The following is a 22,340-nucleotide window of genomic DNA, read 5'->3' on the forward strand; positions in this document are numbered from 1 at the left end:
TCAATCTGGTAGAAAGTGTCTACTAAGACCTTGTTGGTGTTCTGATGGGCAGCAATTGATTCACCACCACATGGTAACAACATGGGCAATTTTGCCTTGACTTCACTAGGGGTAGCAATGTGAATAGCTGACACAGGGTAGTGCTCTTGGAATGATATTTGAGGGTACACTGGGTAAAACGCAACTGCACTCACATTTCCACAACCTATGTTCTGGCAGTGGTTTCCTAACAATGGAAAGTCAAGGATGTAAGGATAAAAAACTTTACTTAATCCACCCTGTACCATTTGGCATGCACCGACCATCCACAAGACCAGATACGTGTAGTTACTTCCTAGCTCATATGACTATGGGCCCAATACCCCTACTTAGTCTTCCGTTATCCCTTCTTTTTTCCACCCCCTCCACTTTACTCTCTTGTCCATCTTCTCCAACCACACCCTCTCTGCTTCTCCCTCAGTCTCCTCTCTCCAACCCTCCACTTTACTCTCTTGTCCATCTTCTCCAACCACACCCTCTCTGCTTCTCCCTCAGTCTCCTCTCTCCACCTTACTCCACCCCCTTGTAGTTTTGTTTCTCTCACACACAGCAGGAAGTTACTCTTCTGCTTTTTCTGGTTATGCGGTTTCTGCCTCTGCTGCAGCGACTGCGTCAAACTCCCCTCTCCTTCCTGTAACACCCGTGCCCTGCCTGCCTGTGCTGAGCTCATTGTAGGAACTATGAACAGTTAATTAGTTAAAAACAACATCTCGCTTCTACAAGGCGCCACTTTTCAGGTTTCAAGTTGGTCCGATTTTTTTTCCCCCCTTCTCCTAGTAACACCTGTTATCCAGCAGAGAGTGAGGACAGTGGAAGAGATACGGGATTGGGAGGAAAGATGTTGCTCCATCAAAGATCCTCACCTCAGGACCAAGACAATTGCAGTAGGCCAGTGGCTGTTCCATCCACCTGCCTAATCTCCCAGAGACGTTGAAGGGCCAAGGACTCCAAGACCTGTTTTTATTCACCTTCTCTTTTCACTTTTTGGAACTTCATTGGACTGCCCTACATTGGAACTAACTAGCTACTTTTTCTCAGTGTGGACAGGTTTGCAGACATCAGAGTTGGAGTCTGTTTTCGAGTCAGGTCTAATAGCACATCCAGTTAAAAATAGTTTTTTTAACCTTTCCCCTGGATTACCTGTTCAGGTTGGTGATGGGGAATGCGGCGGGGGGAATAGAGCAGGCCGATGGCAGGGAGGCCAAGCACTCTGTGGGGTCAGGAACGGGCCTGAGTGACCCCACCCCGACCCTGCAGAAGAAGCAGCCTGCTCCCCCCAAGCTGCCCGTGCCTCCAGAGGACGAGCTGGAGGAGCGCTTCAGTGTGGTTCTGGTGAGTGGCAGGACAGGAGGGGGGAAACATCATGCATACCAACACGCAGAAACGCAGACACATCACACAGGACTTTAGACGCATCACACACCTACTGTATGTACTGCACCGATGTCAAAAGGAACAGGTGAAATCACTCACTTAAATATGCACCGGTGCCAGATGTCTGAGAGAAAATACATTCAGCTTCACATTTGAATTATTCTGTCAAGGTAATTCTGGTTCCTGTTAGAAAACAATGCCGTCTCTCTCACTGCAGCCAGTCATGTTAGTAAAGAGAGCTGACATTTTGTTGGCCTCAATCCCATCCAAAAGCTCACATCCTCTTTTAGATATTTTGAAATCGGCCTCTCTGCTCAGCCTGTGTTCAAATGATCTCATAGACCTTCGACTGCCGCCCTCCCTCTTAGATGAACCGGAGACACCATAAAGGCACAGTGCTGGATTGAGCAATAGATTTTGCACAAGAGAGACCACAAGACTAAGACAGGAAGGCAAATGTTTCTCAAATATTTCAACATGCCATTTCCCATCAGTTAACACATATGGAGGACAACATAACGCTATCAATCCAACACTAGAAGCATGGTTGTTTTTTACAAAAGAAGCAGGACATCTCAGGAGAACAAGGCCTTATCTGTAGAAACAATTAGTCAATCGTGAGTAGCGCAAGCAGTTTGCAATCACGCATTTAGATAAACCTCTGATAAATGTGATGCTAAACATATTAGGCACTAGATACGGAGACACACGAATGACATGTGACATCATGGCAGTTAAACTATCTTTCCATGCATACCCCTTCACCTTCTTTTACTTTTATGTCTGAAAGAAAGAGGAAGTCAGGTCATGCTCTGAAAGAGCAGGCCGGTAGAAAGGACAGTGTGTGTCAGTACCACACACATATTAGCTAACAGTTATCACACTGCAGACAGTCTACATGCATTAAAGGAAAATGCTACCTTCTCTAGTCTAGATTTCAAACGGACCTAATACGTCACTTATTGCACTCACACATGCAGATGTGTTTAGGTATGTGGCAATGTGTGAGAGGAGATATTAGGTAAAAAAGTAAGCATTTTTTCATTTTTGAGAGTAATGTCTAGGCTCAGGGTGACAGTAAGAATGGAACAACCTGTTGAAACTGAGAACAGGACTTCCCCTCGTGTTCTAAATAGATCCCCACAGCGGAAGTGTCATAATACCCATAAAACCTAGCGGTCAAACAGCAAAATGGTTCCAATCTTTTTTCCATAATTCATTTTTCTCATAGGGAATTTTTAGAAACATTTTAAAATAAGGGCTGTGTTTTGTGTAGGCTTACCCTGGCGTGACGTTTTGATATCCATGTAAATATCTCTCTCGGACAAGGTGACTTTTATCAATATATTCGGCTCTATTTATGGTCAGATTAGAAAATGCTAATTAGCATCAAACTAGACATCATGCAAGACTGCAAATCCCTGCAAGCTCCTACACGTCATCTCTAGCTGACACCTTTGCTAACAGGTCAATTTAAAACTTGCACAAAACCATTCACGTAATTATCAATTTAAAGAAATGTAGCCAATTTATTAATATTAAATTGTAGCTAACGTTAGATAGTTAATCCAGAGATTCTTATCATTTCCTCAATTTGGTGGTCTTGTCCAGATCATTATGGCATTTGTATATCTGTAGGATAGCCAAATTAGCAGCTAATTAGCATTAAAAAATAAAGTCACCTTGTCCTAGAGAGATTTACATGGTTATCAAAATGTCAAGGCAGGGTAAGCCTACACGAAACACAGCCCTTATTTTAAGTGCTTCTAAAATCCCCTATGGGAAAAACGTATGGTAGAAAAACGATTGGAACCATTTCCTTGTTTGACTGATAGGTTTTATGGGTATTATGACTGATACTTGTTTTTATTAACTTTTCTCTCTTTTGCACACCAGTATCTCTACTTGCACACCATCATCTGCACATCTATCACTCTAGTGTTAATTTGCTAAATTGTAATTACTTCGCTACTATGGCCTATTTATTGCCTTACCTCCTCACACCATTTGCACACACTGTATATAGACTTTCTATTGTGTTATTGACTGTACGTTTGTATATTCCATGTGTAACTCTTGTGTTGTTGTTTGTGACGCACTGCTTTCCTTTATCAGAGTTACACATAAACAAACGTACAGTCAATAACACAATATAAATATTGTACAGTGTGTGCAAATGTAGAAGAGTAGGGAGGTAAAGGCAATAAATAGGCCATAGAGGAGAAATAATTACAATTACAATTTAGCATTAACACTGGCGTGATAGATGTGCATATGATGATGATGATGGTGATGATGTGCAATTAGAGATATTGGGGTGCAAAAGAGCAAGAGGGTAAGTAATAGTATGGGGATGAGGTAGTTGGGTGTGCTATTTACAGATTGGCTGTGTACAGGTACGGTGATTGGGAAGCTGCTCTAACAGCTGATAACATAAGGAATAGATACAATATCCCTTTGAAATAAGGCACGTATAGATCTGTTGTTCTGAGGGAGCAAGGAGAGAAACATATTTCTCCTATTGGAGAGTCAACTGTACTAAGCGAGGGTAGGTCAAGAAGGTGACGTCTGGTTCCACCTCTAAATAACATGAGAGTTCCAGATGGAATAGCATCAAAGACTATGGTGAACTCTCTGTGTAACAGGGATATTGTAACGAGATAGAAATTCCTCTTAATTGAGTAACGATCCTTCTGCATTAAAAAGTTGACTCACCAGCAGGATATGATCATTAAACCAGTTCTTAAAAAATAAATACTTGTTTCTATACAAAATATCCTTATTGTTGTTGAAAAATCATGTTTAAATATAAACCATGCTAAGAATATTAATTTTGTAGGAATCTTATCAATGTTATAGTTACAAAATAACATAAAATTGAAGCCACCAAAGAAGAGAAGATGTAATGAGGGATGAAATTCCTTAAGAATTCTTTAAGAAATGTTTAGCCCAATTTATCAGTATTATTCAAAGTAGGAACATCTAAAGAAAATTGACACCACCATATTCATGTGTTCATAACGACAGATTTCCTAATATAATGTGTATGATTTTTCCAGACGAAATTGAAAAGCATCTGGTCAACCGCTTTACCTATTTTGTTGTCAAGATGTAGGGACTGGGCTGCATAAGTAAGTCTGGAGATACCTTCTGCTTTAGAAAGCAATACTCATCCTTTCAAGAATACATCCCTCTGCAACCAATGGTTCAACTTCTTTAAGTTTTTTCCATAATAGGTATGAAATTAAATAAGCATCTTTCCTGTTGATCCTTAGACAGCGGTAATCCCAAGGTATGTTACTTCTTCCTTGACTAGAATATTGCATATAGAGGATATCACACTGTCTTTAACAGCAAACAATTCACACTTATTAAGGTTTAGGCAAAGACCGGATGCTTTGGTAAAAATATTTTATCACATCGAATGCTCTAGGAATCTGGTCAGCATCTTTCAAAAAAGGGTGGTGTCATCTGCAAGTTGACTGATTATAATATCTCTGTCAGCAATAGAGATCCCCTTTATGTTGCTGGATTTAACAAAAGTCGTAAGAAGTTGGATTGCAAACAGTTAGTGAACATTTCTCCTTTGCCAAGATAATCCATCCACCTGACAGATGTAGCATATCAAGAAGCTGATTCAACAGAGTGGTCATTACACAGGTGCACCTTGTGTTGGGGACAACAAAAGGCCAAACTAAAATGTGCAGTTTTGTCACACAACAATGCCACACGTTTTGAGGGAGGGTACAATTGGCATGCTGCCTGCAGGAATGTCCAACAGAGCTGTTGCCAGAGAATTGAACGTTCATTTCTCTACCATAAGCTGCCTCCAACGTCGTTTTACAGAATTTGGCAGTACATCCAACCGGCCTCAAATGGAACGACACATACTCAAAAATGTAGGTGTGTGTGTGCGCATGCGTACATGTGTACAAACCATGCGCACATAAGAGTATATGTCTTTATGTCTTTCTGAGTGGGTATGTGTGTGTATGAGTAACCTCATGTGTATGTACAGCGCATATTCACATACACATTGTCTACATTTGGTTTTCTGTTGCTAGTCTTTGTCTTTCAAAATCCACCATCGGTCCCTCCCATACTGTACCCCACCCAAACCCTATAGCTATGTCCCCACCAAAGCCCACACTAACTGGGGCGCACATGTCAAACCTCAGGGGTTTGTTAACGTGTTAAGAGGAAGCCACAAACTGTTGCTTGAGAAGATTCAATTCTGCACATCTAACCACAGTCCACACCCTTTCTTAGTGGGACCAAGACTGCCTCGACTAAAACATCCCTCGTCTTAGATGCCTTAAATAAACAACTTTCATTAGCGGTTTGTTTGGCCGGCAACATCTATGGGGTTATTGTGTGTGACGTGTCACATGAGAATGATGCTTGAAAAAATCTATTGTATTTTCCCATGTTAATCAAAAGGCATGACAGAGTTAAATCAACTTCTCGTGATATAAACACACCATATAATATAATATATTAATAATATAATATATATATAATAATAATATATAATAATATAATATATAATATAATAATAATATATGCCATTTAGCAGACGCTTTTATCCAAAGCGACTTACAGTCATGTGTGCATACATTCTACGTATGGGTGGTCCCGGGAAACGAACCCACTACCCTGGCGTTACAAGCGCCATGCTCCACCAACTGAGCTACAGAAGGACCACCACCTGGCCCTTTCTCGTAGAAAGGGCCAGGTGGCTCACTTGTCATAGAGACGAGTAACTGTTGAATCAATCAGGTTAAATCCACCTGCAACTCACTCAAACAGGTCCTGGCTAAACGGCTACTGTATAGGCCCGCTTACGTTCAATGATGAATGGAGGAGCAGTATGTGTTTGAAAATGCTCACGACTAGATGTGATACATGCTAACAGATGGTTTCCATTAGTTACTAGCAATACATGTAAACAGTGAGTCACCTCCGTGGATGATGATAGCGTTCACCAGTACCTCTGGTGGGGACATCTGTGGTTTCTGATCACATTTGAACAGCATGGCATGAACAGGAAGCGTTATGACAATGTGCACAAGAGCGTTGGCTGCTTGGTAGTGAAGAAAGAAATGAAATATTTTTTTAAAGACAATATTATTGAAGAGGATATTATTATGCGGGCACTGCTTAATTGAAGTCTATTGAGTAACATGCCGTTGTAGACCGCTCCGAGTTCATTTAAATACAAGATCCCCAAAGGCCCCAGTTGTAGTCACAGTAACAGTCATGTCATTATTGATGTAGGTTTTTGAAGTGCGCCTTATTCTATTCTCAGAGCTATATGAACTTGCCTCCAGACAAGCTGAAGCTGTTGAGTCAGTATGACAATGACAAGAAGTGGGAGCTGATCTGTGATCAGGTAAGAACATTACGTCTTGTTGGGAGCCTTACATGGGGTGATTGGTTCATGCACTAGTACATACACAGTTCTACATGATTGGGTAACGCCTTATTTCAACGGTCCGTAATAAACCATTTATTAATCCCACATTTATAAGCCATTTACTCATCATAAGTAAAGTATGTTTGCAGTCCCAAATCTAAAGCGAGCACTAACCAATACCTAACCCTAACCATAAATGGTGTGCAATATTTTTGTAAATGCCTTATAAATGGTTTATTACCGACCGTTAAAATAAAGAGTAACCCTTGATTGTATCTGAGATTAAGTGTTGTAAAAACACAGCATACGGACATATTTGTGAAGAAAAATACATGTGTATTGCTGTTGTCCGGTTGCCAATATGTAATGTGGGTTAGAGTGCAAAAAGGTCATATAGTCTTCTAGCAAAACACTACACCTCTGATGGGTTCCTGTGGTAAGCATGTTTCCCATCAGCAGGTTGGCATGGTAACAGAGTGGTTTGCGGTGCTCGTTGTGTTTGACTGTCTCATTTTGTCTTCTTTACTCACCCTCCTCCTCTCATCCCCTTCTCCTTCCTCCCTCCATTCTGTGTGGTCAGGAGCGGTTCCAAGTGAAGAACCCTCCCTCTACCTATCTGACCAAGATCAAGAGCTTCTATCAGGACCAAGGAGGAGTGACCCGCAGGGTGGGTGTACAGTCCCCCCCTCTCACATTTCTAGAGCTTCTAATCTTTGTGCGTCTCCTTCATTCATAGAGCTTCTCTGTATGGTTTTGGCCTATTTTAGTTCAAGAGGCGGGTCCAGGAGTCCACCCAGGTATTGAGAGAGCTGGAGATCTCCCTCCGCACTAATCATATTGGGTGAGTGACTGGACCAGGATTAGCCTCTACCGAGTCCCCCAACAACCAGATGTTCTGGTTTTCAGGGGAAATGAAAGAGAGCCTGTGATGCAACTTCTGCTTTTGGACTTTAATAAGGAGACACTCCATCTTAACTCCTCCTCCACATTTACTGGATTGGTTGAACAGTGCAGATGAGAACCTCCCCTGACAGTTTTTTTCTTCTTCTTCTCATCAAGACCAGTATGTAGGGAATCTAGTTTCAGGTGTTTCTTTTACGCCTGCTATGTTCGGTTTGACCAGGACTGGTCCCACTGTTATCCCATCAGTCAGTATGACTGACTCAAGTGTCCTTAAAGTAGTATCGTGTTCTAATTCTCTTTCCCTCTATATAGCTGGGCCCAGGAGTTTCTGAATGAGGAGAACCAGGGTTTGGATGTATTGGTGGATTACCTGTCCTACGCCCAGTGTGACGCTTCGTGAGTATCCCTTGCAGCCTCCCCTTCTGTCTTAACAGAATCCCGTACAATATCAATGAGACATACAATTCCAGTCAAAAGCTTGGACACACCTACTCATTCAAGGGTTTTTATTTATTTTTTACAATTTTCTAGATTGTAGAATAATAGTGAAGACATCACAACTATGCAATAACACTTATGGAATCATGTAGTAACCAAAAAAGTGTTAAACCAATCAAAATATATTTTATATTATTCAAAGTAACCACCCTTTAACTTGATGACAGCTTTGCAGACTCTGGGCATTCTCTCAACCATCTTCACCAGGAATGCTTTTCCAACAGTCTTGAAGGAGTTCCCACATACGTATGCTGAGCACTTGTTGGCTGCTTTTCCTTCACTCTACGGTCCTACTCATCCAAAACCATCTCAATTGGGTTAAGGTCGGGTGATTGTGGATGCCAGGTCATCTGATGCAGCACCATCACTCTCCTTTTTGGTCAATTAGCCCTTACACAGTCTGGAGGTGTGTTGGATCATTGTCTTGTTGAAGAACAAATGATAGTCCCACTAAGTGCAAACCAGATGGGATGGCATATTGCTTCAGAATGCTGTGGTAGCCATGCTAGTCAAGTGTACCTTGAATTCTAAATACATCACAGACAGTGTCACCAGCAAAGCACCCCCACACCTCCTCCATGCTTCACGATAGGAACCACACATGCAGAGATCATCCTTTGACCTACTCTGTGTCTCACAATAATCTCATATTTGGACTCATCAGACCAAAGGACATATTTCCACCGGTCTAATGTCCATTGCTCATGTTTCTTGGGCCAATCAACTCTCTTCTTCTTATTGGTGTCCTTTAGTAGTGGTTTCTTTGCAGCAATTCGACCATGAAGACCTGATTCACTCAGTCTCCTCTGAACAGTTGATGTTGAGATGTGTCTGTTACTTGAACTCTGTGAAACATTTATTTGGGCTGCAATCTGAGGTGCAGATAACTCTAATGAACGTATCCTCTGCAGCAGAGGTAACTCTTGGTCCTCCTTTCCTGCGGCGGTCCTCGTGATAGACAGTTTCATCATAGCACTTTATGGTTTTTGAGACTGCACTTGAAGATACTTTCAAAGTTGTTGAAATGTTCCACATTGACTGAGCTTCATGTCTTAAAGTAAGTCTGGAGCTGTTCTTGCCATATGGACTTGGTCTTTTACCAAATAGGGCTATCTTCTGTATACCACCCCAACCTTGTCACAACACAACTGATTGGCTCAAATGCATTAAGAAGGAAAGAAAATCCACAAATGGACTTTTAACAAGGCACACCTGTTAATTGAAATGCATTCCAGGTGACTACCTCATGAAGCTGGTTGAGAGAATGCCAAGAGTGTGCAAAGTTGTCATCAAGGCAAAGGGTGTTCAACACTGGTTTGGTTACTACATGTTTCCATACGTGTTATTTCCTAGTTTTGATGTCTTCACCATTATTCTGTAAAGGAGAAAATAGTAGAAAGAAAAACCCTTGAATGAGTAGGTGTATCCAAACATTTGACTGGTACTGTAGATGTAATGTTTGATTATGTATACATGACTATATGTTTGTGTATTTGGGAATGTGTCTATAGGTTTGACCTGGAGGGTGCTGAGAATGGGGGAACACTGTCAGAGAGAGGGAAGCCAGTGGAGAGGTCCATGGAGGACCTGAATAAGAGTGCAGGAAGCTCCCCTACACACGGCATGACCAGAGCAGCCCGCGCCCTGACCGTACGGTAAGAACTATCAGCCGTTATGAGACCCGAGTCTCACCCAGCAAGCCTTACAGACCACAGGATAAATCTCACCAAAAATATTCTACTGAAAAGTGGAACCTTCTGACCAGTGACCACCATCTCCTCCATCCTCTCAACATCTCCTAAGCAGAATAACCTCTCTGGCCCAGAGTAGGAGAACTCAGAAGAACTCTCGACTCTCGGCCAGTCAGAGGGACGACGTCCATGTGTGCATCATGTGTCTGCGTGCCATCATGAACTACCAGGTGTGTGTGTGTGGTGTGTGGGCATGACTGTGACATGGAGTGTGAAATTGTGAAATTCCAACGCTGATTATCACTTTTTCAGTCGGGCTTCAACCAAGTTATGACTCACCCACGCTGTGTCAACGAGATCACTCTCAGTCTCAACAACAAGAACCCCAGGTATGAACACCTGTGTGTGTGATGATGTGTGAAGTGTGTGTGCATGCTTGTGCATGTGTGTGTGTGATGTGTGTGTGATGTGGTATTATATTCTTGGTCTCTACAGAACCAAAGCCCTGGTGTTGGAGCTGTTGGCTGCTGTGTGTCTTGTGAGGGGCGGTCATGACATCATTCTCGCCGCCTTCGACAACCTCAAGGAGGTGAAGGGAAACTTAGCCACACTATAGCAGACATTACTTTACCAATATGTACTGTATCATATCACCTTAGCCGACTCATTTGTGTCTTCTCAGGACCAAGATTTTTCTCTTCTAAGTAATCTCACGACTGATACATGCCCCAACCCTGTCTCAGTCTCACCAAGCACACTTAGAACTCTAAAAACACACACTCACACGAAGACATCATGTTGGGAGTGTGCAACCAGTCCTCACCAAACTGAAGGGCCCCTTTAAATGCCTGAAATGTAGTCTGAAAGAATTCCACTGATGTCGATATAGACTTTCCACATTGGTGACCACCACGACTAATAATAGATTTAATGTGGGATGTGTTCGAAGCAGAAGTGGACGAATTTGATCAGCTTTCTATGAATGCAAACACACACGGTACCAAAACGTACACACTCCTGTGTACATCTGTTGAAAGTGCCTGACTGTGTTACTGAAACAAGGAACGTCTTCCCCATGCCCTTTCACTCAGGTGAGCGGAGAGAAGAACCGCTTTGAGAAACTGATGGAGTACTTTAGCAACGATGACAGCAACATTGACTTCATGGTACGTGACACACGACGGCTTTAAGTCTCCTGGCTGATGTGTTTGCATTTGACTCACAATGTAGCTCTGAAAGGTCAAAGATCAAATATGATGATCCCTCTCGCCAGGTGGCCTGCATGCAGTTCATTAACATTGTGGTGCATTCGGTGGAGAATATGAACTTCCGTGTGCACCTGCAATATGAGTTCACTCACCACGGACTGGACCAGTACCTAGAGGTAAACGCTCCATTCATCCTTCTCGTCTCATTGTTGGATATGGAACCATCACAACCGCAAAACCAACTCCTTCAAACTGAAACGAAACCGTCATGATAACGATGGTCGTGTGTGTGTGTGTGTGTGTGTGTGTGTGTGTGTGTGTGTGTGTGTGTGTGTGTGTGTGTGTGTGTGTGTGTGTGTGTGTGTGTGTGTGTGTGTGTGTGTGTGTGTGTGTGTGTGTGTGTGTGTGTGTGTGTGTGTGTGTGTGTGTGTGTGTGTGTGTGTGTCAGTCTCTGAAGCTGACGGAGAGTGAGAAGCTGCAGGTTCAGATTCAGGCCTACCTGGACAACGTGTTTGATGTGGGGGCTCTGCTGGAGGATGCAGAGAACAGGGGCGGCGTACTGGAGCATGTGGACGAACTGCAGGAGCACAACTCACAGGTCAGTGATACATACTGTACACACACAGTCTCGTTCATTCAAATCACACGTCTAAAAAAGGCCAGCAATTACTCTATGACTCTGTCTGTGACCTCCAAATGTTGTGTTGGCATGTTGTGTCGTGTCGTGTTGTGTTTTTGTAGCTGAGTGCCAGGCTAGAGGAGATTGGGAGCCAGTCTGCAGAGAGGATGGCTGAACTGGAGAAACAGCTCCTCCAAGTCACCAAGGAGGCAGAGCTGCTCAAGGTCTGCACTGTACAATGAACTGTGGACTGTTTACAATATAGTGTATCAGACAGAAAGGTATGTGTGTGATTGTGTGATAACTTTTCCTTGCCTTTGTGTGTGCGACTGACAGGAGAGCCTGCGGGACTCCTGTTCCCAGGTCAGTTCTCTGCAGCAAAGAGAGAGGGAAAGGGAGATGAGCCAGGAGAGGGAGCGGGACAGAGAGCGTCTAAGCCAGCCCTCCTCTGAGCTAGAACTCAAGGTGCAGGAGCTGCAGGAGCGAGGGCTGATCCGCCTGGGACGCACCCCCTCTGGGGCCCTAGACCTCCAGGTGGTGCCTGTCACCATCATCGAGTACGCACCCGCCCCAGCCTCTGAGCCCCGGCTCAGCTCCACGGGACCCACTGTCCCCGGCCCAGACGTCCCCGATGCCACTCCCTCCTCAGCCATCTCTGTTGTCCCCCCTCCTCCTCCCCCCCCGCCTCCTGGGCCTGGTGGACCTGCTCCCCCACCCCCTCCACCTCCTCCTCCTCCCCCGCCTGGCTCCGGTGGCCCACCTCCCCCTCCTCCTCCTCCTCCCCCGCCTGGCTCCGGTGGCCCACCTCCCCCTCCCCCTCCCCCTCCTCCCGGGGGAGGTCCACCCCCACCTCCTCTTCCACCCGGCGCAGGACCTCCGCCTCCACCCGGAGGCCCACCTTCTGGAGACAGCCAAGCCGGTAAGGGGACTCTTAACTGCTTCCATTGGAGATGTATGTGTAACTGCCAAAATAAAGGAAACACCAACATAAAGTGTCTTTATAGAGCCATAACTAGCTTCAATGCACCTTGGTATAGATTTTACAAGTGTCTGGAACTCTATTTGAGGGATGCGACACCATTCTTCCATGAGAAATTCCATAATTTTGTATTTTGTTGATGATGGTGGAAAATGCTGTCATAGGAGCCACTACACAATCTCCCATAAGTGTTCAATTGGGTTGAGATGTGGTGACTGAAAAGCCATGGCATATGATTTGCATTGTTCATCAAACCATTCAGTGACCATTCGTGCCCTGTGGACGAATGGGGCATTGTCATTGTATGGGGGCATAGCAATGGGAGCCAAAATAATGGCCTGCCCATCATTTCTATACATGACCCTAAGCATAATATGAAGTTAATTGCTTAATTCACTCAGGAACCACACCTGTGTGGAAGCAGTTACATGTGTATATCAGTGGCGGCTGCTGAGGGGAGGACGGCTCATGATAATGGCTGGAACGGAGCGAATGGAATGACATCAAACATGTGGAAACCATGTGCTTGATGTATTTGATACCATTCCACCTATTCCGCTCCAGTAGCGGTCTACAGCAGAGATTAGAAGATGAGAGGGGAGATCATGAAAGTAGAGGAGAGATTAAAGAGATTAGGGTGTGAGAGGTCAAATAGGAGAGAGCTCTATGCTAATCAGATTGTCAGGTCAATCTGATGAATTTGTATACGTCCAATTTGCTGAAGGGTGAAATGAGTGCACTGGCGATTGACAACTGTGATTGATCCTCTCTCCTACTCTCGCTCTCTTTCTCTCAGGAGGGAAAAGCAGGAAACCCATCCAGACTAAGTTCCGGATGCCTTTGCTCAACTGGCAGGCACTGAAGCCCAACCAGGTGACTGGAACGGTCTTCCACGAGTTGGACGACGAGCAGGTCTTAGGGGTAAGACCAAACCTCCACACAGATACTAGTGCTGACTGAACTCTACTCTTCCATTCTCCCTTCTCTCACCTTCCCTCTGACCCCCACTTTCCTCCCCTCTTCCTCAGACCCTATTTCTACTCATCTCTCTCTCTCTCTCTCTTTATATCTCTTCCTCCTCTCCCTCCCCTCCCCCTTCCTCCCTCTCTAACCATCTCTATGCGTGTTGTGTCAGGAGCTGAATATGGAGGCGTTTGAGGAGCAGTTTAAGACCAAGGCCCAGGGTCCTCCAGCAGCTCTGTCCACTCTTAAGGTCAAGGTGGCCCAGAAGACCCCCAGCAAGGTCAACCTGATCGAGGGCAACAAGGCCAAGAACCTGGCCATCACGCTACGCAAGGGAGGCAGGAGCCCCGCAGACATCTGCACAGCTATAGAGACGTATGGAACTATATCTGCTCCTATTCTGTTCCTTTCCTTTAGTAAACATATTTCTCTCACTCATTTAATTTCTTTATGCCTTTTTTGTTCTCGTTAATCCCTTCATTCTCTTTCCCCTCATCCCACACTCTTCTTTTGTCCCTTCCTTACTATCTTACCTCCCTCCTACTCTCCAGGTATGACCAGCAGGCGTTGGGGCTGGACTTCCTGGAGCTGCTGGAGAGGTTTGTCCCATCAGACTACGAGCTGAAGCTCCTCCAGAACTACGAGAAGGAGGGCCGTCCGCTGGATGATCTGGCAGAGGAGGACCGCTTCATGATGCGCTTTGGGAAGATCCCCCGTCTGGCCCAGCGTGTCAGCACCCTCACCTTCATGGGCAACTTCCCCGAGAGCGTCAAACGTCTGCAGCCGGTGAGTCGGTTGCTCAGGACAGACAATGAAATTGCATCTGTACGACAATGACTTTCTTCAGAATCTGGTACGATTGTCATTCATAATCTCACCAACAGCAACTGGACTCCATGATCGCAGCATCCATGTCCATTAAGTCCTCGGCCAAGCTGAAGAAGATGTTAGAGGTGAGTGGAGGGCATCCCTGTCCGTCACTGCTAACCTCCAATCAGAGAGCCTCTTTAAACAGGCCTGCACTGTCTATGTAACACATTCTGCATCTGGCTCCTCCTCTCCAGATCATCCTAGCCTTTGGGAACTACATGAACAGCAGTAAGAGGGGTGCAGCCTATGGGTTCCGCCTGCAGAGTCTGGACCTGGTGAGTACCCCTCTGCTCTTGAGGCAAAATTGTGAGAACCATCACCAAGGTAGAGATTAACTGGCTGAAATAGTATGGCTTAAACTCTATAGCGATAAATATTAGCTAAAGCAAGGTTTTGGGCTGTTGAGGGCGCTGTGGTATCTTGATAGGCAGGCCAGTCCATCTTTGGGAGATGACTCCATCTGCGCCTCTCTTTGTCTCTGTCCTGTCAGCTGCTGGACACCAAGTCTACAGACCGCTCCCAGACCCTGCTACACTTCATCTCCAGCATCGTCCAGGAGAAATACCCTGAACTCAACAACTTCCACACTGAGCTGCAATTTGTGGACAAGGCTGGCCTAGGTGCGGGAACGCAATCAACGGTTACACACACACACACACACACACACACACACACACACACACACACACACACACACACACACACACACACACACACACACACACACACACACACACACACACACACACACACACACACACACACACACACACACACACACACACACACGCAGCTTGGAAAAAATGTAGCCCTTCATAGTGAGAATAACTGACGCCCTGTTTCTCTCCTGTGTATGTGTGTTTCAGTGTCTCTGGACAGTATTCTTCAGGATATTCGCTCTCTGGAGAGGGGAATGGAAGTGACCAAGAAGGAGTTCCTGGTGCAGGAAGACAACACCGTGCTGAAGGACTTTGTCAAGACAAACAGTGAATTACTGGACTCATTACTCAAAGACAGCAAGACCGCTCAGGTTGGGATCACATAACATTTGAACTTAATAGACACCTCCAACACACGTAATTCCACAGAAGATGTTCAATGCATATTTTAGTGTGAGCGTCATCTCTCCTCCTCTTCCTCTCGCACCTCCTCCGCTAGGAGGCGTATGGCTCGGTGGTGGAGTATTTTGGAGAGAACCCCAAGACCACACAACCCTCCATGTTTTTCCCTACGTTTGTCCGCTTCATGAAGGCCTATAAGGTGAGGTGGTGCCCCCGTAATGGGAAAGGATGAATGAAATAGATCATTACGTTTAACTTGTGTCTATCGCGCCTGCATTTTGTATTGATATGCATGTTTGTTAAAGGGGCAGTGCAGTCAAATGTGATTTCCCTGTTTTATATATATTTTCCACACTATGAGGTATGAATAATATTGGGAAAATTATATCAATGCACTTTTAGTGTAAGAGCTGTTTGGCTGGGTGGGGTGGTTTTTTTTGGGCCACCTGGTAAGTTAATAGACCAATAACAAAGAACGTTTGCCCTCCTCTCTGCCAATAACAGCTAGTTTTCAGGTTACACATTCCTCCTATTAGGCTCCTCCAATTAGGGCCCTCTTTCAGACCACGTCTAGACAGTCCTAGCAAAATTCTTGCTTGAGAAATAGCATTGAGCTAAGAAGTCGTTTGTTTTCAATTCAAATGGTAAAATAATCACAGTAAGGTGCCGAATTGTTGCTCAGAAACGATTTGATATTGAGAATAAACGGCTGCGTCGAACCTCTAATGACCTGCTTTTGTGTGTGTGTCCCACACAGCAAGCAGAGAAGGATAATGAACAGAAGAAGAGACTGGAGGCCCAGAGCAGTGAGAACCAAGCAGAGTCTCCCTCCCCTAGAAAGAAAGAGGCTGCAGGACACAAGGTAGGACAACAGACTATAGACCCATACCAACTCAATCCACCACAGTCTCTACATTCCACGCAGCCAGTTATAAAAGGAGGTGGAGTACTGTCGTTTTGTAGCTTCCCTTATGACCGACCGACCAGTGACTAGTCATTCTAGTGTGGTCCATACTACACATGCCAGTGTGTCAGCTTTACCCTTTGACCCCTGCCAGTCTCCCATGATGCCCAAGATGGACCTGATAGCGGAGCTGAAGAAGAGGCAGGTGAAGCCTCAGGTGAAGGATGGGGCCCTGGAGGACATCATCACAGGTATGACAAACCACTACGGATAGAATACATTTTGCACTATAGTCTTACATTGTAGTTTGATCTATAAAACAGAGTTTTAGAACGCGTAGAGTCAATGCCATAAACACATTATAAGTGGGCTACACGGCACTATAAAAAATACATGAATGCTTCATATGGATGTAAATCATAAAGCGTTACCACACTTTTCCCCCGGTACATTCGGAGATCGATATCCCTTGCTAAGTCCCAGTGGTTGTGTCTATGTGCTTTGTCCCAGACCTGAGGAACTCACCGTTCAGAGCAACAGATGGACGGAGACCAGCACAGCGCCAAGACACCTGAACAACCCCAGCTCCACTGAGATGGCTGTACACACTCAAGGTCAAAGTGTATGCATACACAGAACACAAATACATACCTGTACTGTACTGTACATACACAATACACCTACATTAGTACAGAAGATTATATGGCCTTTTGCCTATCAATACACGTTTAAACAGCCGTATGAATGAACTCTGTCAATAGAACAGAGTTTAAGCTACACGTCATGAGCAAATGTGTAACATAGAAATACATTGATGCGTTTTTATCCATTTAGCTTTTCAAAATAACTTTGAATTTTTTGGTTTCCGTTCATCTTTTAATGAGCACGTTTTTTTTTTAAATTAAAAAAACAAGTTTCACATTGCTGTATCACTCCAAATTCATGACTCAAGTACTTGCTTACCCTAGAGTGGGTCCGTGACCTGCCAAGCCATTAGAAAGTCTATGTGCCCTGTAATCACATCAGAGTGTTCACGTTATGTCTGTATATGAGACATCCTCCTAGCCCCAGGGAAGATGAACGGAGAGCCTTCCATACCCAGTTAACAATACCGCAATGACCCATCCGAGGGCCGCCGCTGGACCTGCCGCAGGGCCTCCACCTACTGACACGATATGTTATTGATCCCAAAAGGGAGAGAAGATCAACTTACTGTCTACGATAAAGCGAAACCCGGACTCCGACTGTACAAGAGAGCTGCACTTTATTAGACACACAACCACAGCAAGTATGTACAAAAGGAAGCAGGTTCAACTGCCGGTCTTCTCACAGAAAGGAAACCAAAAAATAATCACATTTCTCACAGAATATCATGGCATCCACACTGATAAATGAGAATGTCCAGTATCAGTAGGTATTTATATAGATCTATTTTTTTGTTTGTTGTATTGTTCATTATGTCACACTACTCTACAAGTGGGAGATCAAAATTGGTGGTGTTTTCTGGTGAAGGTGCGTTGAAGCGTTCCGGATCGTTCTCTGGATGGTTGGGAACACTCCTCACCCTTAGCCATCATCACCGTTGCATCACTGATCACAGTGAGACTGGACATCGCCTGTGTCACAGAAAGATCCAAAGTAATAAAAATAAAAAAAGGTCTGTCTCTCTACCGTTGTGAACCTTCCAAAAAGAGGTGCACCACTTCCATCTCGCTCTGTTTTTTAAGAAAACATGTAGACAACAACTGCACCGTGCGATTGCTTGACAATATTCCATGCATTGTTTTATAATATACCTTTGTGTCCATCTTTGAATTAATAAATCATTTATTTTGGACGTAATATTTTGTTGCACTTTCTAGGAATTACTCCGTCTATTTACATATCGTTTTTTTCTTGTTCTCTTCTCGGTGCCAAGATTTTGGAACATCCACACATTCATGTCAGAACCTCATACGGTACTGCACACACCACAGACAGCAGGTCAAATAATGCACATATGTCTCTTTCATTTATTAAAAACAGAACCAAACACGTCTCAATAGACAAAGATTATGATGAGGAAGAAGAAAAAGCTAACGCTCCATATCTATCCGCGTTACGGGCTCTTGGTTTGTCATTGAATTCTAAATGACTTGTTCAATGCTGAGATCCTTCTCCGTTAATAACTTTGGACCATACAGATGTAATTACCATCCTATCGTACCACCAGTAGAGGAGTTTCTAGTATGGGCTATTCATTTTAGTGGGATGCCTTCAGGAGGAACAGACAACCCCTCTCTTGTGAACAGTCCTTTCACGGTAGATCAATACAACCAATCAGAGCAGCAAGGTCATGTTGCATCATCATATAAACGCCCACTTCACAGTGTTGTCTCTCATCTCTCTCTCGCTGACTCCCACCAGACTTCTCTCGAACATCACTGGAATCAGCCAAGGGTGAAGAACACATCAGTCAGGCATAAGGAGCGCTATGTAATACAAAGACTAGGACAGAGACTAGAAGAGGACTAAGTAAACCAACAGAAGTTTCAAAGAAAAGGCACGCCTCTAAGAACAGGTCTAGGAACAGCTCCCCTTACCTCAAAATGAATGTTAGCTAGTGGAGGCCTGGGAGCAGACGTTGTACTGGACCAGCTCAGGGGCAACCTCTCCCTAAACATACCAGTAGTATGGGCCAGCAGGCCAACAAAAGAGGAAACTCACACAACTGTTAAAAATAGTGCATACCTGTCCTGTCTTCTATACAGATAAATATTTTGAAATCAATATAAAAATGTTCTGCTTATGAATAAATAATTTGCTAATGTGAAATACATTATCTCTCTCGAAGAATTGAAAAGGAAAGTCTGTACAAAATGCCTACTCACATTTATCCCCAAAAGAGGATGATTTAAATTGTACATTATAATAATTTAATCCAGACCTATGTGTCACACTTTCTTCACAATTATATTAATATCATACACAAACATCTTCACAAAGATATATTCATATACTTATGATTATTTTTCATTTTCATCTCAAGTTCGCAATGAACTCTCTCTCCGATTGCCAGGGGCTTTCAGTACGAGTGTCTCCACACTCCCTTCCTCATCCCCACTACCAATAAACCCCTCCAAGACTCAGCTATATTGAAATCTACTGTCCAATAACACTAGTGCTATGGTGACTCAAAAAAAGCACTGTCCTGCAGTCTTGGTGTTCTCATCTTGGACTTTCCTGTGTAAAAGCAGCGAAGTGTGAATACCTCCCTCCCTTCCTCCCCAATCACCCTGCCAGACGCAAAAGCAGTGCTGGGAGTTATGGATTTGAGTGTGGAGCTGAACGAGTAAGTACATATCTTTCATTTGGCTTCACTTTATAGAACCCAGGGCTAGAGGCCTGCATTGCTACAGTGCAGCCAGTGTGAGGCTTAATTAACTCGCTGTGCCGTGAGCTTGCCGTTTCCTCGCTGACAGAACAGAGGGTGTGCTTATTGCAATGCCACGGTCACATTCTGACACACTATGCTGTGTGTGTGTGTGCGTGTGCGTGTGCCAATATGTACCCCTTTGTTCGGATCTTTACAGCAATGTGTTGTCGGAGCAACTGATGAACAGTATCTTTGGTGGGTCTCCAATGAAACCAAAGTTCCAGAGGGTTCCAGCAGATAGGTCCACTCTGTGCTCTCATGGGGAAATTTGCGACATCGCTCATTTTGTGCAATTAGAACAGCACCATGGCAGTCAGACATCAGGTCCAGAGGGAACCTCTTCCAAGAAGGGTTTGATTCATAGACACATCTCCCCCAAAGGACAGCACAGAAAGCCAGTTGCAAAAAATAATAGCCTTCTTAAATTCAAAAGGGTGTCAAACAGTGACATCCAGATAAACCTGTCTAACCCTTTTAAACCAAATGAACTCAGTAGATAAGAGTTAAAGCACTTTGTTATTACACTAGTCTTCAAACATGAAAACCAATCTCCCCACCTCAAGCTCTCTGCACTTGACACCGGCCTCTTTCACAAGCAATTGTTTTCATCTCAATGCCACAAAAAAAAAATGATTTCACGAACTTGTCTACCGAACAATTGAAGAATGAACTAGGACTACACACGGCCATAACACCCTAGGTCGCCTTGGTGACGCATCACAGAAGAAAGAGAGCTTCAGAGTGTTTGCTGGCGTAAGATTAACAGCAGGGAAACCATCGACACGTCTTTGATGAAAGTGTGCTTCTATCCTTAGAACACTTCCAAGCTCTTTAAGTCAGCTGTGAGGAATGGAGTGATCTGCGTAAAGCACTCCGGTTTAAGGTGCTGTCGTACATGAACCAAATTATTCTCCATAACATATATCACAGAACAAAAGCAGCCAATTCCAGTGGCAACCTTACCAACAGCTGTGGACTAAGCCCGATTCTGTGTCGGGGGAGGTCCAGATAAACTCATTTCGTGTTTTATCTAGAGCAAATATTGAAAATACACACAGGCCAAAATGAAAGTCATTGTGCAACATGTCTTGTAAATAATCAGCTGGTCCACAACTCTGGTCCTTTCAACAGTGGCCCTTGTTTCTCTCTCTCTCGAACATTCTGTTCCTTTTAACCATTCAAATCGATTACTACCTAAAGGACTGCATTTATCAAACCGGTGTGGGTTAATTCAAGACCATTGGTTCCACAGTCATGAAATAGAGAAATGGGCAATCTAGTCAACAGTTCTGACTCAAAACAACTGGAGACTGTGCTTTTCATAAACAGTTTGGTGGATCTCCGTCTCACCGGCGTGTCGGAGACCGTGCGTGCATCTAACTGCTGTGTGCCGGTGCCTGGTCACGTGAGTGTGTGTTGAGTTCAGAGTGTAATCACTGCAGCAGGGAACGCCAGTCCAAGGCAAAACCCGTCCTCTGTGGATACGTCCTGATTGTCATACAACATTCATGTCTACACATTCTACATTCCTTAACGATCAATTTCACTGTTTAAATATATTTATAGTATATATATATATATATATATATATATATATATATATATATATATATATATATATATATATAGTTTTTTCCCCCTTCTTCATGTACCAGCTCAGTCGTTAAATGACTGATCTACTGTAACATCACATTACTGTTCCTATAACGTGCTATTGTGGGCGATACAATTGTGCGCAGACTCTCAAACCAGAGGACCTCAACAAAAGCAACTCCTTGGCCTTTTCTTCCATTGCCAAACTGTTGCGTTAATAGTGGGGCCATAGAGAACGAGGGTAAGAACGGAATCAGATGCCGGAGGGTAGCGGTCTTAAGCCACTCCAGGGATGTAGCATTAGATCCACAGTGGAATGTACAGTCACATTGAATGGGAGCCGTTTCATTCATGTAAACTCTTTACAAAACAGGGAGAACTATAGCACCAGTTTCGACTTCTACACAGGCGATGCAATAAGTCTGAAATAAAGAAAGGAACAAACAGAAAACGGTCTCAGAATGGAAACCACCACCTTGGTTTAGCTTTGTTTTTCTCGACAGATTCACATTGTGCCAGGTGATGGAATAAGACTGCTATAGCTCTGAACACACACGACTACTGTACTGTACTCGTTGATTATTGCAACTCTACTCTGTATAATATAAGTCACAGTCTAGATATCACATCTACTCCACTTAGGTTCCATCCAGTAAGATTTGGCAAATGGTGTGATGACAAACTGAGAGTTCATAAAGTACTGGCACTGTTTTTCTGTCCACCCAGACCAGATCAGACCGGAACAGACCAGATCAGACCGGACCAGACCAGACTAGGCAGTGGGAGGGAAAGGAGGCCGAGGCCCAT

At 44.1% G+C, this 22,340-nt stretch overlaps 1 protein-coding gene and 1 long non-coding RNA gene across 2 annotated transcripts; one reads left to right on the plus strand and one right to left on the minus strand.

The window, feature by feature from the left end:
- Window positions 1-646: 646 nt before the first annotated feature.
- Window positions 647-18,367, plus strand: LOC124015565 (formin-like protein 1). Its single transcript, XM_046330879.1, has 25 exons — window positions 647-1,371; window positions 6,722-6,805; window positions 7,410-7,496; window positions 7,597-7,670; window positions 8,045-8,128; window positions 9,742-9,885; window positions 10,037-10,151; window positions 10,234-10,310; window positions 10,417-10,510; window positions 11,013-11,087; window positions 11,195-11,305; window positions 11,578-11,727; window positions 11,871-11,972; window positions 12,085-12,667; window positions 13,524-13,648; window positions 13,863-14,065; window positions 14,242-14,476; window positions 14,575-14,643; window positions 14,755-14,835; window positions 15,051-15,180; window positions 15,427-15,590; window positions 15,719-15,820; window positions 16,379-16,483; window positions 16,680-16,776; window positions 17,036-18,367. Exons 1-25 carry the CDS (start codon window positions 1,195-1,197, stop codon window positions 17,098-17,100), a joined length of 3,333 nt encoding a protein of 1,110 aa, XP_046186835.1. The 5' UTR covers window positions 647-1,194; the 3' UTR covers window positions 17,101-18,367.
- On the minus strand, window positions 17,773-21,518 carry LOC124015567. Its single transcript, XR_006835186.1, has 2 exons — window positions 19,108-21,518; window positions 17,773-18,948 (listed from the first exon to the last, which is right to left on the minus strand). It is a non-coding gene; the product is annotated as an uncharacterized LOC124015567 (long non-coding RNA).
- Between the last annotated feature and the right edge of the window lie 822 nt (window positions 21,519-22,340).

Source organism: Oncorhynchus gorbuscha, linkage group LG26 (assembly GCF_021184085.1).
Source record: "Oncorhynchus gorbuscha isolate QuinsamMale2020 ecotype Even-year linkage group LG26, OgorEven_v1.0, whole genome shotgun sequence".
Lineage (NCBI taxonomy): Eukaryota > Metazoa > Chordata > Actinopteri > Salmoniformes > Salmonidae > Oncorhynchus > Oncorhynchus gorbuscha.